Source organism: Camelus ferus, chromosome 18 (assembly GCF_009834535.1).
Source record: "Camelus ferus isolate YT-003-E chromosome 18, BCGSAC_Cfer_1.0, whole genome shotgun sequence".
NCBI lineage: Eukaryota > Metazoa > Chordata > Mammalia > Artiodactyla > Camelidae > Camelus > Camelus ferus.
This window is the reverse complement of record NC_045713.1, coordinates 30137732-30156582: the sequence shown is the minus strand read 5'-3', so window position 1 is coordinate 30156582 and position 18851 is coordinate 30137732. Positions and strand designations below refer to the sequence as shown.

The 18851-nt window shown below is 38.5% G+C and overlaps 1 protein-coding gene, 1 long non-coding RNA gene and 1 other non-coding gene across 9 annotated transcripts in view; 1 reads left to right on the top strand and 2 right to left on the bottom strand.

Annotated features, from left to right (window-relative positions):
* The window catches only part of TNRC6A (trinucleotide repeat containing adaptor 6A), a 175993-nt gene that overhangs the window by 81694 nt on the left and 75448 nt on the right, over positions 1-18851 (top strand). For 3 of the 7 annotated variants that reach the window (XM_032460841.1, XM_032460843.1, XM_032460844.1), the window contains exon 3: positions 2572-2619. The exons of 1 other annotated variant lie outside the window; for it this stretch is intronic. In XM_032460841.1, coding sequence (XP_032316732.1) covers positions 2572-2619 — 48 coding nt within the window. Of the gene's footprint in view, positions 1-1612; positions 2160-2571; positions 2620-18851 lie in introns of those variants that run through there. 3 more of the 7 variants (XM_032460847.1, XM_032460846.1, XM_032460842.1) reach the window with 2 other exon arrangements.
* LOC116657597 lies at positions 1057-17746 on the bottom strand. Its single transcript, XR_004312762.1, has 3 exons — positions 17734-17746; positions 5863-5865; positions 1057-1191 (listed from the first exon to the last, which is right to left on the bottom strand). It is a non-coding gene; the product is annotated as an uncharacterized LOC116657597 (long non-coding RNA).
* On the bottom strand, positions 8260-8330 carry TRNAG-ACC. Its single transcript has one exon. It is a non-coding gene; the product is annotated as a tRNA-Gly (tRNA).

The window sequence follows — 18851 nt, the reverse complement described above, 5'->3', positions numbered from 1 at the left end:
ATGAGTTCTAGGGTTTCCCAACCTTGGGTGCTATTGGCATTTTGGTTCGGAACCTCTCATGTTTGGGGAGAGAGGGACCATCCTGTGCTTTGTAGGATGTTTAGCAGAACTTCTGGCCTCTGCCTACTAGACACCAGTAGCATCCAGTTGTGATGATCAGAAACCACAAATTGCTAAATGTCCTAGCCTGGGGGTTGGGAATGAAAACTGCCCCAGTTGAGAATCAATGATTTATTCAAACCTAAGATAGTCTAATTAAAAAAAAAAAAAGAATCAGCTAATCTTAACAGCTGTGTAAATGTTGATAAATATCACAGTTTTCATTGCCTTATTGTTGTAGAAAATTATTCATAAACCCGTTATGAAAGTATTATTTGTGCCATTCCTACATGCTCATATTTTTAACCTCTAAAGAAATACTATAATTTTCAGGTTTTAAGTAGAAAGAGCAATGAAAGAAAAGCAAACCAAATATATGTGTATATGAATCGATCATGGTGATGAATTCATGATGGCAAGAAAAGGAAAGTCACTGGCACTTATTGGTGCCCCCTACATTTCACATTTTACAAACCTGATTTTTGAAATAAAAATAATTTTTTACATGCTTATTGTATAAAAATGAAAAAGAAAAGCCAGACACATTAAGGGAAGAAAATTTAAAACCTCATAATATCACCAGTTAATATTTTGGTGCATATGCTTTAGGACTTTCTGTGAATTCATTCATTCATTCATTCACTTATTTATCACACATCTCCCTGAGAGAGTATAGGAATTAGGCAGTCAAGGGTTTTATTTCTTAATAATGGGAGAAATTTGGACATGTTTTAAATCTAGCAGAAGGACGTAGTTTAGAAAGAGGAAAATGAGATGATCACAGAGTGAGATTTTGAGGAGTGGATTTTAAGCACAGCGCTGTAATTATTTTTAGATTAGAAAAAAAGTGTTGAGAGTATGGAAAGAATACACACATAGACACACGAATATATGTATCTTATTGTACCTACATGTACGTACATTGTTGTATCTAGTTCTACACGGATGTATCTTACTGTCTACAGTAAGATATATGTATGTATACATATGTACCTGTCTTACAGTATCTACATGTTTCTACCGTATGAGCTACTTTGGAACTTGCTTTTTCACTTACTCTATTGTAACCATTTCCCCATGCCGTTACTTTTCCTCCCCATCATTTTTACAGTATCCTAACGCATGCCAGTAGTTCAGGTTTTAAAGCCACCTGGTAACGTTGGACATTTTGGCCGTTCACAAATTTTTACTATCAATGCAGGGACTTAATATCACGACGGTGACATATTTGTAGTTCTCCAGGATTATTTCCTGAACAGGAATTTGCACAAGTGGAATTGCTGAGTCAAATGGTCTGCAAAATTCGGTGGATAAAAATCGCTTTTCAACCTCACAGTCATTCTCAGGTATACATTCTTTACCTGAAGAGGAAACAGAGAAGCGGAGAGGTTCAATAATTGGCCCAAGGTCAAAAATAATCTAGAAGTGGTAGACTTCAAAAGCCGCGCGAGCTCTTCGTGCTGCGGCAGGGGTAGATTTTGCGGTTTAGGCGATTTTTTTTTTTTTTTTTTTTTTTTTGGTGTGTTTCAGTTGGGGGAGGGGCCGGGCAGCAGGGAAGGAAACTTGTGTCGCAGCAAAGAACGAGGAGGAGGAGGGGAGGGACTCAAGTCAGATCCGAACCGGCCGCGGCGAGAAAGGCTAGGCTCAGGGCCCGGCGGCTCCCCAGCCGTTGTGAGGGTCGCCCGGGAGGCTGTGACTACCTCCCGCTTCTAGGGAGGTCCGGCCGGGGGCCGCGCGCCGCACCCAAGCGGTTGCCAAGGGCCTGCCCCGACTGCTGGTCCAGTTGCTAGGGCCTCCATCTTGAGGCCGGTGGCCGCGGCGCCCCCGGAAGGGGTTGCCCAGCGGGGCATTCACTTCCGGTCTGGGGCCTGCGGCGGCGGCGGCGGCGGCGGCAGCAGCGGTGGCGGCGGCGGCGGCGGCGGCGGCGGCGGCAGCGGGTCGGTGTAGAAAATGGCGCTGGTGCAGCGGCTCGGGCCTCTCCCCGCGGCGCTGCGGAGGGCTTGAGGCTCGCGAGCCTCACTCGCCGCGCCCCACTTGCTCGTGCACTTTACACACATGAGGTGAGTGGGGCGGGGGCGGGGGCTTCCCTCCGGGCGGGAGGAGCCTCGGGCGCTGCCGCAGGGCCCGAGACCGCGGGCGGCGGCGGCGGCGGCAGCGGCAGCGGCAGCGGCAGCAGCGCCGGGCGTCTCCGAGACCTCGGGCCTCGGCGCCGGGGGCGCCGGCTGCGCTGCTGAGGAGGCCGGGCCAGAGGCCTGGAGGGGCCTCGCTGCGCCGCTGGGGCCGGGCCGGGGGCTGCGGCTCGTCCGCGCCGCCTGCCCGCAGTCCGGGCTGCAGCCCCGCAGCTTTGTGAGCCCCCCCGGGCTCCCCTCCCCTCCCCCATCCGGCCCGGGCGCGAGCCTCTGCCGCAGCAGCTCCGTTTTCACGCGCATCTCTCTTTCTCTCTCTTCTTTCTCTCTTTCTTTTCCGTTCCAGAGAATTGGAAGCTAAAGCTACCAAAGACGTAGAAAGGAATCTTAGCAGGTAAGATGGGCGAGCTTTCCGTCTCTCGCCCCATTAATCGTGTATTTCCACCCCGGCTCGTCCTTGCTAGGTTTAGAAGTTCCCCTGTGTCATTTTCTTTCGCATGTAGGGAACCGACATTCGGGAGAAGAGGCCGGAGGGAATACTGGATGGAGGGATTGCGGGGAGATGCGTAATTACGCGTGTGTTCCTTTCTTTAGGGGGAGAAAACCCCAGCGAAATGCAATTCTTGTAAACTTAGTTAAAGCATTCTCACCCTTTTAGAATTTAATTAGGGGACTTGTGCATTAATTACTATTGTAAATGGTTGCAGGCATTGTGTGAGTCATGACTGAGGCGGCCCTTATGGCGGGCTGTCAAACTGTTTTGGCTTCCCCGTTATTACTTTGTAACTCAAATTGTTGCCTTTATAAAAAGATACTATGTGTTCGCATTTTTTTTTCAACACATTGTAGTCAGGCGGATTCTGTTGCACTGGAAACAGTTTTGCCCTTGAACTTTACCGAGCATAAACTGCGTTTTGTTTTCTTTTGAAGCTACATTTATATCTACGTTCGGCGTGTGCTCTTTTTTTATCAGCTGGTGAAATAATTAAAAACCTGTTCCCAGTGCATGGGTCTCTTTCCTTTTGGACCTGAGTGCTTTTGCACTGGTAACTTAATTCACTACCACAGAGGGAGTTTTTGTTTTTTAAACGACGCCTTTATGGAAATTCTTGGCTTTATTGAGCTGTAATTGCTTAAGTATTAGGGCACTGCACTGTATTTAACTCTTTTTCACATTCATTTTCTGCCTTACGGTCTTTTCCTTTCTCATTATTCACCGTTTTCTTTTGCATTATATTGGGATACTCAGAGAAACTTCTAGATTAACCTGATCAGTGGGATCTCTTTCTCTTGGACAGAATAAAATAAAATTTCTCTGTCAGAGGTCTTAATGTAGTTTGTGCTTGGTGATTGTTTTAGGTTTATGTTGGGATTATTAACATTCGCAGTTCAAATCATCTGAATATTTTTTCACCATATAGAATCATTTCAGATTGTTAGTCTTTCGAGTTTTATAGGTATGAATTTGTTAAAGTGCTTGTTAAAGAATCTGTTCAGTTGGTGAAGGATGGGCGTCATTGGTTTACCAGATAAGAGATTTTCTGTTATTCAAGATAATTTCAGGATCATTTTAAGGAAATTAAGCCTGACGTCACTGACTAAATAACTGTTGGATATTGAAATAAGTTTTGTTGTCATACTCTATTAAAGGAATATTGAAATATGAAACCATTAAATAAAACAGGTTGTGTTTTTAAGGTGTAATTTCAGAAAAGAACTTGGAGGGTCAGTCTATTTCTCCTTCTATTTTTGCTTTGTCAGGTAACTATATCAATATGATTCCTATGGAGGTTTTCTGGGACTTAATTAAAAATTGTGTCTAATACAGGTATTAATTTTCATATGCTATTTCAGTTGGATAGAACTTGGGATCTCGGTATAAGGGCTTGAATCCCAGCTTTGCCACTTACAGTATGACCTTGACTCTTGGCAAATCACTTAGCCTCTCTGTTCTAATCTATAAAATGAGAGGTCTGAGCTAGCTAGTTGCTAAGATCTATTAGACCAGAACAGACTCCCCAGGAAGTCACGACATTATCCTGTGTTCAGTTAGTAAACATTTCTTGAGCTTCTTCTATGTTCCAAATGCAAGACTAGGCACTGGGGAGGGGAAGAATGGAAGTAGCTGAATTTATTGAATGCTTACTATCTGCCTGGCACACTTTTCTGAAGACATTAACTCATCTGATCCTGTAACACTCTGGGAGGTAGGTACTTTTATTATTCCTGTTTTACAGATGAAGACTTTGAGGCACAGAGAGGTTAATTAACTTTCAGGAGGCCACACCACTGGTAATTGGAGGAGCTGTTATGCTTCAGAATGTATTGTGTTGCCTCACTAGAGGCATGATTTTTCACCTCAAAAAATTTGAAAATACCTTTGAGGAGGTAAAACCCACAAATACACGCAACACTTCTAGATCAGAATTTCTCAGCCTGGGCTGTTGAGACTTGACATTTGGACCAGATAATTTATTATTGTGAAGTCTGCCCTGTGCGTTGTGGGATGTTCAGCAGCATCTCCCAGAAGTACTCCCCTGCCATGTGTGACAATCAAAAAATGTCTTCAGATGTTGCCAAATGTCCCCTACCCAGGGAAGTAGGGGCGGGAGCCACTTCCACTTTTCTAGATTTTCATGTTGCCTGAAATAGCCAAATATTTGGATTTTCAATGTTCAGTCTGTAAGTGCTAAATATCTTTTAATACTGTAGAACTCCAGATTCCCATTGTGTAGACCCCCAGGTTTGGAAACTCTAGTCTCTGAATGAGTGATGACATTATATGGCCATTTTCCTTTTCCTCTGCTAAGGTGCAAACAAACCCTTAGGACAGCGTGCTGGGTAACCAGTGCCAGGTAAAAGTGGCACAGTAGGTAAATTTAGTTGCCCACATGAGGTAGGCTTAATTCACGGACAGCCATTAAAATTGTCGCTTTTTGCTGGTATCCCGGCCATTCAGGAGAGGGAACTATCATGTCTAGATCTGAGTGATCACCATTGGAACTAAACTTTAAAAAATAGAATCAATTTTGAAAGGCAGAGAAAAGGGCAATATAGGAACAACAGCAGAAACAAAGGGACAAAATCCAGAAAGTACAGGGACTTTTGAAATAGCAGTAAGTAGTTCAGTTGGATTGGCATAGAAGAATGGGGACAGGTGTAGTTTCTTGAATAGCAGGTTGAGGACTTTTTGCATAACTCTTACATTGTGGAGAGCTATTACATGCTTTTAGGTAGAATGGTGATAGGATAGAAAAATATAACTAATTATTTAGGCAAGAGGTGGTAAAGACCTGAATTATATGGTAGTAGAAAAGACAGGAAGAGTGTGAGATACTAAAGACGTGGAATCTGGGGTTTGGCAGCTAATTAGTCTGGGATTAGTTGTGAGAGGACTCTGAATACACAGGGGTCTTCACATTTTGGGTGAGTGAGAGATTGACCCAGCCTCTGAACAGGGTAGTGGTGAGAAAAGGAATAAGAGTTTGGGAAGAGAAGATGATAAGTTACAGTTTAGAGTTGTAGAAAAATCTGTTCTAACTCAATTTATCTGGTTTTAAAAAAAACAAACAAGCAAACCATATTGTGGAGTCCAAGGTGATAGAATTGCTGAGTACTTAAATCTGGGCCATGATACCAGCTAGTATTCTGATCCCTTCGTTTTACAAGTGAGAAAGCCATGGCCAAGGTTATACATTCTTTAACAAGTGACAGAGCTGGGGTTCAAACAGGCCTTGTGACTGTAACCATAGGGTTCTTCCAGCTAGGCAGTATTTTATATTGCACAATAGAAAAAAGATGACTTTGGTTTCTCCTTTCTGAAAATGTAAAAATTATGCCAACATAGTTTGTGGCCATTTTACTAATTTACTATATTGTTGAGTGTATTGTCTAAAGTAGAAGTTACATGCTTCATGTCATGCTGATTTTTTTTTTTTTTTTTTGCAAACCAGCCATGAAATGCCATGATATAAGAAGAGTTGTATATGCTGTATACCATATTATGTAACATCTGAACTGGGACATTTTTATCTGAGACATTTTTGCCTGGGACATGCTAAATAAGAAAAGACTGAGGGACAGAAGGAGTAAATCAGGGTGTTAGGTCTTCCTATGTAAGGTGGACCCTGCTCTTGCGATTCATCAACTTTTATCTGAATTTAAAAAAAAAAAATCATCATCTGATTTTGTTAAGCTTTTCTGGTTTTTTTTCCCCCTGTGAAGTTTGTAGGCCAGCAGTTTCATATTGGTAGGTTTCTTTCTAGCTTAATTTGACAGCTATGTGGTATATCAGTAGGTAGGATAAATGAATCACAAACTCTAAGCTTAATTTTTAAATGTGTAACAGCCCTCTATGGAAAATTTAAATATACACATCATTAAAAAATCAGAGTACTATTCTGTAACCTTGCAAATTTTGGCATCTGAAGTAAGTCTGCAACGATAAATTAGAGTCCTTTGCAGTTGTGTTTCATAACAGCCTGAAAAGTGTTGTCCATAATTGGAAAGACTGAAATAGATATTTGCTGTATCTATTCTGCTTGGACTGACTTACGACATCTTTTAAAATCAAGAAAATGTCATCCCATTTAAAAAGTTTTAAAAACTCATCCTAACATTCAGCAAAGTGGCAAGAATAGTGCAACCAACACCTGTATCTCTGTCTAGGTTTACCAGTTGCTAATATTTTGCCACATTTGTTCTGTGACGCCCCTTCATCTCTAAGTAAGACATCATTTATCTCCCAGGAACAAGCACATTCTCTATAACAGATAACATGATTATCACACACTGGGAAGTGTAACTTTGTTACAGTACTGTTTGGTCCATGTTCAAATTTTCCCAGTTGTCCTAATAATGTCTGTTAAAACATATTTGTTCTTTTCTCTCAATTCCTTAATCCAGGGTTGAGTTTAGTTGTAATTTCCTTTTATCAGGAGCAGTTCCTTATCCATTTCTTCCCCTTTCATGACATTGACGTTTTGGAATAGTCCAAACCTTTTGTTCTTGCAGGCTTCAATTTGGATTTGTCTGGTTGTTTCTGTATATGGTTCAGGTTAAAACTTTTTGGCAGGAATAACACATAGGTGTTGTGTTCCCAGTGCGTCATGTCAGCCTCCCTCCCCCACCACTTTGAAGGAAATAAACTGAAAGTTTACCCAGCACTTTTACCTTTACACTAACTCAGTGTTTCTTTCATTTAAGGATATGCCAAAAAATGTGAAACTGAGGTATAATTTTAAATAGTTGAGGTTACAATAATTATAAGACTTCATATTTAAATTGGTCAGCTGTAATGATTGCAGCTTTTTTGAAGTGTTATTCTGAAGGTAGCTCTTTTATTGTTAGACATAAAAGTTGCCTGTTTTTGGCTCTCACAGTAATAAACTGATAATCCTGCTAAGAAAATGAAACATAGGGCTGGACTTGTGATGTACATTCTTCCAAAGAATGCCCCATTGAAATTAGAGTGGCATTGTGCTGCCAGAACAGGGGTTCTCATCCTGGATTCCACAGAGGGACCACAGATGGTGTGAAGTAGTTTGAGAAATTGAATGTGTGCTTTAAAAAAAAAAAAAAAAAAAAAAAAAGGAAAGGAAAAAAGATAGTCCTTAGCATTTATCAGATTTCAAAGGCTCATAGCTCCCCAAAGACTAAGAAACCTTGTATTATAGGGAGGATGTGAGAGAAGCTGAATAATCTCAAGAAAAGGGAGATTTTAAGATTTAAAAGAGAGAAAATAGCATTAGACTAAGGCATAGGTTCTCTCAAAAAAAAAAAAAAGAAAGAAAGAAAAGAAGAAATTATGTCCCTCAGTATCTGAAGGGGATTGATTCCAGAACTCCCTGCTCCCCAGGATACCAAAATCCAAGGATGCTCAAGTCCCTTATACAAAATGGCATAGTATTTGCATATAACCAAAGCACATTCTCCCATATACTTTATTTATTTTTAAAGTATTTATTTTTAATTTTTATTTTTTAAAATTTTTGAGGGGGGAGGTGATTAGGTTTATCTATTTATCACTTTTGGTTGGGGTACTGGGGGTTGAACCCAGGACCTCGTGCATGGTAGGCACGCACTCTACCACTGAGCTGTACCCTCCCTCCTCTCATATACTTCAAATCATCTCTAGATTACTTATACCTGATATAATGTAAATACTACGTAAATAGTTATAAATACAATGTAAATGCTATGTAGATTGTTGCTCATGTATGGCAAATTCATGTTTTGCTTTTTGGAACTTACTGGAGGCCAACTGTATAGTTTCAATGTCCTGTTAATGTGGTATTATTTTTTAAGGGAATCGCATACTCTGAGCTAGCTATGAAGCAGAAATCCTAGTGTTTCTTTTCTTATATCTAGGGAAAAGTGTTTTGATTTTTAGACAGTAGTATGTTATGTGACCATGACTCAGCTGACTTCCCATTTCAAATGGAATGTTCAAAACAGATTGAAACTTGGTTAAAGAATTTTATACTTTGAACCTTACAAGATATTTTATGCAAACAGTGATTGATTGGATTTTGTATAATAACAAACAAGATTAAACCAAGTCACTTGCTTTGCTCTTACTAGTGGTTTTGAGTCAGCCAGCATTTGTTGAGCAGCTTGCTGCAATGTTATTGAACATTTTTATAATTTTGACGTCTGTGTTTTGTTGACTTTGGTCCCTTCTTATTATTTTGGAGAATCCCCCTAAAATACAGGAAATAGTGCTGTGTGGAGTGAAATATGCACTGGTTTTTAGGTGTATTTTTAAGTATTACTTCACTTTTTTGATAACTGGCCACACAAAGGCTGTCAGAGGAATATGTTTTATTTAGTATTCTACTTGTGAATCCCAGGCAATATGAGGCACGTAAGTGAGACTCCTAGCAGGTAGAGCTAATATACAGTGTATATTCTCTGCACTGTTGCAAGTTAATCATGCTCAAGCCACAGTTCTGAGCCTGTCATTCACTATTTCTTAAAAACTGCTGCTATCTCCATAGTGACTCTGGAATTTAAGCCCAAACTCTTGTGTGTGCTCAGCTTGTCTTTTTAGCTTCCTCCCTACTACCTCTTGTTCTAGCCTCAATTCCTCCTTCTCTGGATGTTCCTTTCAATTTCTCTTTCAATTTTTTTGATAACATTTATTAAGATAAAATTCACATACCATAAAGTTCACCCTTTTAAAGTATATGATTCAGTGGTTTAGTGTATTTACAGAGTTGTTCAATCATCACAGATACCTGATTCCAGAGCATTTTTTTATATCCTCCCTCAGTAAAAACTCTATACCTTTGGCAGTCGCTCTCCATTCACCCCACCTCCAGCCCCTGGCAATCACAAATCTATACTCTGTCTCTATGGATTTGCCTATTCTGGACATGTCGTATAAGTGGAATCACGTAACATGTGGCCTTTTGTATTGCTGGTTTCACTTAGCATGTTTTCAAGGTTCATACATGTTGTAGCATGTATCACCTTATTCTTTTTATGGGCAAAAAAAGAAATGCTCCATTATTTAGCTATACCATATTTTGTGTATCCATTTATTGATGGGCATTAGGGTTGCTTTCATTTGGGGGCTGTTATGAATAATGATTCTATGAATATTCATGCACAAGTGTTTGTGTGGACATAATGTTTTCAGTTCTCTTGGGTATATACCTTAGAGTGGCATTGCTTGGGCATATGGTAATTCTGTGTTTAAATTTTTGAGAAACTACCAAACTGTTTCCAGAGCAGCTGCACCCATTTTACATTTTCACCAGCAATGTATGAGTGTTCCATTTTCTCCACATCCTCACCAACACTTGTTATTGTTCTTTTTGATTAAGTTATCTTAGTCGATGTGAAGCGATACCTCATTGTAGTTTCGATTTGCATTTCCCTAATGATTAATAATGTTAAGCATCTTTTTATGTGCTTATTGGTCACTTGTGTATTTGATTGGGAGAAATGTCTATTCAAGTCATATGCCCATTAAAAAATTTGTTTTTTTTTTTAAATTGTTGAACGGAAAGAGTTCTTTATGTATTCTAGATACAAGTCCTTTATTAGATGCATGATGTACAAATATTTTCTTCCATTCTGTGGATTGCCTTTTCACTTTCTTGATGTTGTCCTTTGTAGCACAAAAGTTTAAAATTGTGGTATGTTCAGTTTACCATCTTAACCATTTTGAGTGTACATTTCAGTGAAATTAAGCACATCCACAATGTTGCGCAACTGTCACTATGATCCATCTCCACAACTCTTTTCATCTTGCAAAACTGAAGCTCTGTACGTATTAAACAATAACTCGCCATTCTCCCCTCCCCTGGACCCCTGGAAACCACCATTCCACTTTCTTTCTGTATTAATTTGACTGTTCTAGGTACCTCATGCAGTGGAATCATAGGCTTTGTCCTTTTGTGACTGGCTTATTTCACTTACATAATATCTTCAAGTTTCATCCATGTTGTGGTACATCAACTAGTTGATTTTTGTATGTTGATCTTGTATCCTGCAGCTATGCTGAACTTGTTTATTATTTCTAATAGTCTCTGTGTGTATTCCTTAGGACTTTTTATATGTAAGATCATGTCATCTGTGAACAGTTAGTTTTATAATTTCCTTTCCAATCTTGGTACCTTTTATTTGTTTTTCTTGCCTGTGTTTTTCTGGCTAGAACATATAATGCAGTGTTAAATAGGAGTGGCAAGAGTGGACATCCTTGTCTTGTTTCTGATCTTAGATGAAAAGCATTCAGTCTTAAGCATTAAGTGTAATGTGAACTATGGGCTTTTATAGATGGCCTTTATCAGGTTAAGGAAATTTTCTTCTGTTCCTAGTTTGAATGGTTTTGTCTTGTCATGAAATGATGTTGAACTTTGTCAGATGCTTTTTCTGTGTTTACTGAGATCATGTAGTTTTATTTTTTGCTCTAATAATGTTATGTTACAGTGACTTTCATGTATTAAACCAACCTTGCATTCCTGGGATAAGTCCCAGTTGAGTATAGCATATAATCCTTTTTATATGTTGCTACACTTGATTTATTAGTCTCTTGTTGAGGATTTTTGTGTCTATAGTCACAAGGTTATTGATCTGCAGTTTTGTCTTCTGGTGTTATCTTTGTCTCTGCTTGTGTTATGTTTGGTACCTTGGATGGTCTGGTTTGGAATCTGGAGTCTGAGGTCTTGAGTTGCTGGTTTGGCATCTACCTCATTCTGCAGTGTACTAATAATAATTGTGTTTATATATCTGGTTCCATTTTCACTTTAAAATTTTTTTCCAGCTTTAAGGTATGATTGAAAAATAAAATCAGTTCCATTTTCTTCTCCCCCCCTCACCCAGCAGTTAGTGCATTGCCCTTGTGTGTGTGTTTTATTGAGACTTAATTGACATCTAACTTTGTGTAAGTTTTAGGTGTACAACTTGCTTATTTGAAACATTTATATACAGTTGACCTTGAACAACATAGGTTTGAACTGTATGGTTCCACTTTATATGTGGATTTTTTCCCATTAAATACATACCATGATACTACACGATCTGTGGTTGGTTGAATCCGCTAATGCAGAACTGTGACTATGGAGGGCTGACTGTAAAGTTATATGCAGATTTTTGACTGTGTAGGGCCAGTGCCCCTAACCCCTGCAGTTGTTCAGGGGTCTGCTGTATTCTAGTATGACTGCTGCTGTCATGTCACATAATTATCATTTCCTTTTTGCAGTGAGAACATTTAAAATCTAGTCTCTTAGCAACTTTGACGTATATACCAATATTGTTAACTGTAATCACTATTCTGGACATTAGGTTTACAAAATTCATTCCTCTTTTAGTTGCAAGTCTGTGCTGTTTAACAGCATCTCAATCCCCCCCCCCAACCTGCCCCTGATAACCACCATTCTGTTGTTCAGCTGTTTTAGATTCCATGTATAAGTGATATCATACAGTATTTGTCTTTCTTTGACTTATTTCACTTAATGCTCTCAAAGTTAATCCATGTTGTTGCAAATTGCAGAATTTTCTTCTTTCTCATGGCTGAATAATATTCCATTGTATGCATATACCACACCATCATCCATCCATGGACACTTAGATTGTTTCTATATCTTGGTTATGGTGAATAATGCTGCAATGAACATGGAGTTCAAATATCTTTTTGATATGCTGTTTTCATTTCTCATTTCTCTTGGCTATATACTCAGAAGTGGGATTGCTAGGTCATTAGTTGTTGTAGTTTTCATTTTTTGAGGAATTTCCATACTGTTTTCTCCATTCCTGACAGCCGTGCACATGGGTTCCCTTTTCTCTATGTCCTTGCCAACACTTTTTACCTCTTGTCTTCTTGATGATAGCCATTCTAAGAGGTGTGTTAATTCTGTTTTCTACTGTATGCTCTCCTTTCTTTGGTTACAACCTTCTTTGTCTCCTAACCTTAGGCTAGTGCAGCCTTTTGTACCTAGCCTCTTGCAGCTCATGTTTAGTGTACACTTATGTTCATCTCTTAAGCACTTCCTCTGCATTACCTTATTTAATCTTCACAACAACCCAACAAGGGAGGTACAATTTAAGACCTCTTGTAAATGAGGAGATGGAGGCTTTAGGGAAATTAAACAAGTTGCTTACACAAGGTAATGGAATTGAGATTTAAGCCCACTTCTCTTTGGGATTGGAGCCAGAGCTCTTAAACTCATGCTGTGCTGCCCAGGAAATGCTTGTTTGAATAGATTGGATTTAAACTGGTCCTTAAAGAAGTAGAATGTGGGTAAAAGAAAGAGTGAAAAGAGTGCATGTTTGATGGTGGATGGGGTAGTGTTAGTAAAGGCAAGAAAGCAGGAATTGGTATTTAACTGCAGTACCTAATGCTGGGGGAGTACAAGTAGAACTGATTTTTGTCCCCAGAACAGTAATTAGTTCTATTTGGAAGAGTGAGATTAACATCAGAAATAATTAGAAAATAAGCATTGTTTAATTGAAGGTAAAGGGTGAGGTTTGTATGAGTTGAAAAGAATCATGAAGGAACTAGCAATTAAGTTAAGCCTAAAAAGAGGAGTAGATTTAGGACGGTTAGTTTAGCAACCAGATTTTGGGTCAGCCTTAACCATTGCCTTGTATTATACAAGTCACTTAGACTTTCCAATCCTTGGTTTCTTTAAGTGTCATATGGGAAAAACATCAGTTCTCTGTTTTGGTGTTGTGGGCTCAAAATAGATGACGTCTCAGAGTACCTTGTAAGCTATACATTGCTTCTGTTATTATGGGAAGGGGTATCCGTTCTCTTAAAATTCTAATCTCACCAACTGTCCTCAACCTGAGCTTTTTATTTTAAAATAATTTAAGTCCTAGAGAAATTTTTTAAGAATAGAGCAAAAAATTCCTGAATATCCTTCATCTGTATTCCTTGAATATTGACATTTAACCACATTTACTTTCTCATTTTCTTTCTACAAGCATATTGGACAAACAAACAAACAAACAAAAACAAAGCGTAAATACAGGACAGAAATAGACTCATAGACAGAGAATACAGACTTGTGGTTGCCAAGGGGGCGGAGGGTGGGAAGGGATAGACTGGGATTTCAAAATTGTAGAATAGCTAAATAAGATTATACTGTATAGCGTAGGGAAATATACACAAAACGTTATGGTAGCTCACAGAGAAAAAAATGTGACAATGAGTGTGTATATGTCCATGTATGACTGAAAAATTGTGCTGAACACTGGAATTTGACACAACATTGTAAAATGATTATAAATCAATAAAAAATGTTTAAAAAAAAAAGCATATTGGTCCCCCCACCCCCAGCCCTGGACTATTGGAGAGTAGCTTAGAGACGTGATATCCTTTTACCCCTAAAAACTTAAATATTTATTTCCTAAGGTCAGAGACATTTTCTTAGTACAGTGCCATTATTAAAATTAGAAAAGTAATATCAGTAGAATCTTAATAGCAAATCTACAAACCTTACTCAAATTTTGCTGACTGTCTCAATAATACCTTTTAGAGCAAATAAAAAAAAAAAACCTTTTTTTTTCTGGCCTAGGATTTAATGTAGGAATACATTTGGTTTTCATGTTTGCTTAACCACCTGTGTTCTGGAACAGTTTCTCAGTCTTTCTTTGTTGTTGAAGACCTTGATATTTTTAAAAGAGTACAGGCTGGTTATTTGGTCAGATGTCCCTCTGTCTGTATTTGTCTTGATTAGATTCATGTTGTGCACTTTTGGCAGGAGTAGCACAGGACTGATGTGTTCTGCTTAGTGCATCATGTCAAGAGGAGCACGATGTCCATTCGTCCCATTATTGGTGATGGTAACTTCAACTACTTGGTTAAGATGTGATATATGTTGGGTTTCACCACTGTAAAGTTAGTATTTTCCCCTTTGTAATTAATCATGCTATTGTTGGAAGAACTTTGAGACTATGTAAACATCTTATTTCCCATTAAGATTCTTGCCTGAATCAATGGATTGCCAAATAGTGATTTTCTAAGTCCATTATTCTTGCTGCATTAGTTGACATTCTACTGTACAATCTGCATCTTTACCCTATTAATTCATCCATTCATTCATTTATTCATATCAGTAGGGACTCATGGATTCCTTTTTTATTCAGTGGGTTGTAATCCTTTACTAGCATTATTTTATTGCTCAGATTATGAGGCTAGTAGAGGCCTTCTTCAAACTCAGCCTCTTTTTGAAGAAATCCAGATTATGTATCATCTGGATCTTCACTGCTACTTCATCATATCCTATTTTCTCCTCTTAAGAGGAAGATATGGTGACTTCACTACCACCTGTGCCTCAAAACAAAGCTTTCTGCCTATGCTTTATGGTTCAAAGTCAAATGCTATCTGGAAATATATAATATTGCTGCCATCCTGTCTTTTGTCCTCTTTTTCTCTACATATTCCTGTCACAAGTAGGTATTTTTGTTAACCTGTGTGTGTGCTTCCAGAATTTATGCAAATACAAGCACATGAGGATATGTGTTCTTATCTCAACCCTTTTTAACCTTAGTTTTTTTTTCCCCCAATTAACTATACACCTTCCAGATCCTTTCATACCAGAAATCTTCTTTATCTGTTTTACAGCGGCATAGCATTCAGTTTTATGGGTGTATCAATTTTATGTAAGTACTTGAGTATTTGCAGATATAAACTACCTGTGACTATAAACTGGCCCTTCTTGAAGTGATACCTCATCTGTCATCACCTTCTCTGATACCTTTATTCCTTACCCCTTTTAGATAAGGACTTCCAAACAAGTACTAGTCTTCCTTAGTCAAAAAAAAAAAAAAAAAAAAAAACCAAAAAAACAAACGAAAACACTTCATTTTTATTCTTTTTTCTTTATATCATGGCCAAAATTTTTGAAAATCTGATCACTCTTAACGTAGTTTTGCAGCAGTTGGGTTTCCATCTCTATTATCTGGTGAAATTATGGTTTTGAAGGTTACCAGTGACTTACTTCCTGTTGTGTAGTGCTAGACTGGCTTTGGTGATTAATTTAGGTGTAGGAGGACAAGGAGGGGAAAAGAAGAGGCTGGCAAGCAGATAGAAAAAGGAGAAGTGGGAAGGCTGGGAGAGAATAGAATAAAGTGTAAGGGGAAAAGTAGGTGAACAACATTTTTTGGCAGAAGATGTGAAACTATTTTCATAACTAGCTTGTAACATACAGCTGGCTTCTGTGTGACTATGAGCTGGCTTATGGTAAGCTGTGACTGATAGGCTAGTTGGGCCCTCTGGAAATTTGCCCCCCTATTTTCTCTGTCCCATTATTACCAATTTTGACTATAGAGCTGTCATTTTAAATTTTTTGCTTTCTGAAATCTGGAGTTGTCATTAACCTGGGTCTCTTTTGTCATTCTTAACTAATATTGTCAACTATCCCAATTTCTTACGACTGTCTTGGATTTATTCTTTGCTTTTCATTTCCTTTTGCCACCATCATGGTTCAGGACATTAAACTTTTACCTGGATTACTGCAACGGTCTTCTCACTGTGTGTAGCAGATTTATTTCCTACTTTTACACAACGATTTTTCTCCTTTTTTCTATCCCAATCAATACTGGCCCCTGACATTGCCACGCTAAGTCTCTGCTTTGCTGGTGTCCATACCCTTCTGTGTTCCCTTGTGGGAAAAGGCCCACCTCTCTCTGTAGAAATCCTGCCTCTTCTTTAAGACCAAGATCAACAACTTAACTGCTCTGTGAAGCCTTCAGCTGTAACAGCTCATATGCATGTCTTATTTTCCTAAACTTGCTTACAGCCTCTACCAAGTGATTGCTTGTTTCTTTATTTCAAGTGTGTTCAGTTTTGTTCCTACAAAATTGTAGTTTAAAACTGTTTTCTGTTTGGGTTCTCCTAGTGCACAGCAAACTGCTTGACTTACAGGAATCCCTAAGGACATTCTTAGTGGTTTATTGATTAAACATTGTGTAGTTTATTATTAAATAGTTTTGGATGCAGAGAGTCAGCTCATCCCAATACCTTGAGGGTCTGCTTCCCTCTGCTTCCCTACTATACTGTGGAAAGTGTGTACTTTTTAATGGGATTTTCTTTTTGTTTTCCTAGCAAGTGATATACTGTCTGGACCTTGACCTTTTTTTGACTTAGCAGTGTGTCCTAGAGATCTTTGTCTGTAAACCCATGTTTGTTGGTGGTCCCAAAGACCACCCTCAGGTTTGATTCACTAGAAGGACTTGCAGGATTCAGCACATAGTCATACTCATAGCTATGATTTATTACAGTGAAAGTATACAAAGCAAAATCAGTAAAGGGAAAAGGCACGTGGGACAAAATCTGGAGGAAACTAGGGGCAAGGTTCCAAGGTTTCTCTCCTTGTGGTGTCACACGGATGTGCTTAACTTCTCTAGCATCAAATTATGACAACATGTATAAAATATCTACCAGGAGAGCCCATTAGAAATTCAGGGTTTTTTGTTCAGGACTGATAATGTAGGTACCTGCTGCCTAAGTGTACCAGAATTCCGGACTGCAAGAAGGAAAGTAGGTTTTCAGCAGAACTGTATTGTTTGTACTAAGTTTACCCGTGTTATCAGTTAGGGATTTGTAGAACCTTCCTGAAGTCTAAGTTCCCTGACTCCAGCCAAGGGCCAACCTTGCAGTGCTTTTTCCTAGAATCGGTCTCAGACCTGCTGTGTTAACTCTTTCCTGCACATCGTGGAATTCTACAATCCCTCCCCACCCCCCACTTTTTTTTAAACTAATGTGTAGTATTCCATGGTATGACTGCATTATGATTTGTTCAGTTTTTTCCTGCCGATTGGCTTTTAAGGCTATTATCTATTTTTGTACATTTCCTTTTCTAGAGGCTTAGATTAAAATTGATGGGTCATAACATAGTGACATTTAAAATTTTAATATTAATAGGTACTTTCGAATTGCTCACCAGAGGTCCTTACTAGTCCATATTTCCGACAGCAGTTTACGGGAGTATCCTTTGGAAGTGATTGCTTTTAATGATATTCATGTTGGGAATGTAGGGAAGACTGACTGTCAAACATCAGGAAGAGCAGGTCCAGGGAGGGCTTTCTAAATCCCAGGTCTGTCCTGCTGCTGTTATGGACATTTCCCTCACCCATCCTCTTCCTTTTCCAAAGACTCTTGGTTCTTACACTCATCTGCTTCTTCCTCTGTCTCTAATCTGCCTCTTTATTGCCTTTAATCGTTGATGTGGAGGCTTGTGATTTTTATTTTTCTATTATTATGGAAAATTTTAAACATACACAAAAATAAAGCAATGAAGAATCTTCGTGTACCCTTTACCTGGTTTCAGCATTTGCCAACATTTTATCAATCTTGTTTCATTTTTCTCTTTTACTTTTTTGAGAGGATAGGGTGGGGCCTGGAGTAGTAAAAGCAAATCCTAGACATGGTTTTTTTTAAAAAAAAAAAATTTTGTACTAATTTACAAAATTAATGCATAACATTTAAAATAGTGATACACTTTTTAAAAATTTATCAGTTTCCCTAAATACTTAGTTCAGTTGTGAGGTTACTCTAATGTTCCTAGTTCAGGAGAGCATTTCCTCATGAATTTCCTGAAATTTGTGTAAAGTTATAGAAACATATACAGACAATTAAAAAATATGGGTTAATACCGTTCACCCATCTGTAAATTGCTTTTTTTCATTTAACAGCGTGTTAGGGACGTTTCGTCAAATCAATAAACAGATCACCTTCTTTTCAATACGATATGCTATGCTACTATATAGCCATTTCTTTACTGATGAACATTTAGTTTTTCTGCTTTTCAGGCCTTGTGAAGCTTTCAGCAAAGTTTCATATGCTTATGACCTTGTGTACTAGTGCTTTATTACTGTAAGATACATTCTGAAGAGTTAGGTGGCTGATTAGACTTTGTATAACTTTAATTGTTAAAACTATTACCATAACACTGTCCAAAAGGTTATAGTAGTTTTCCACGAGGTATAATATAAGAGAAAACCTCGTAACTTTCATTGTCACCAGCACTGGATATTATTATTCTTGAACATTTTTGCCAAGGAAGTTAGTATAAGAAAATAGCATAGCATTATAGTTTTTTGCCTTTATTAGAAAGAAAACCCAGCAATTTATTTTTTTTAAATAATATAATTGGGTTGGGTTCATACAAGCAA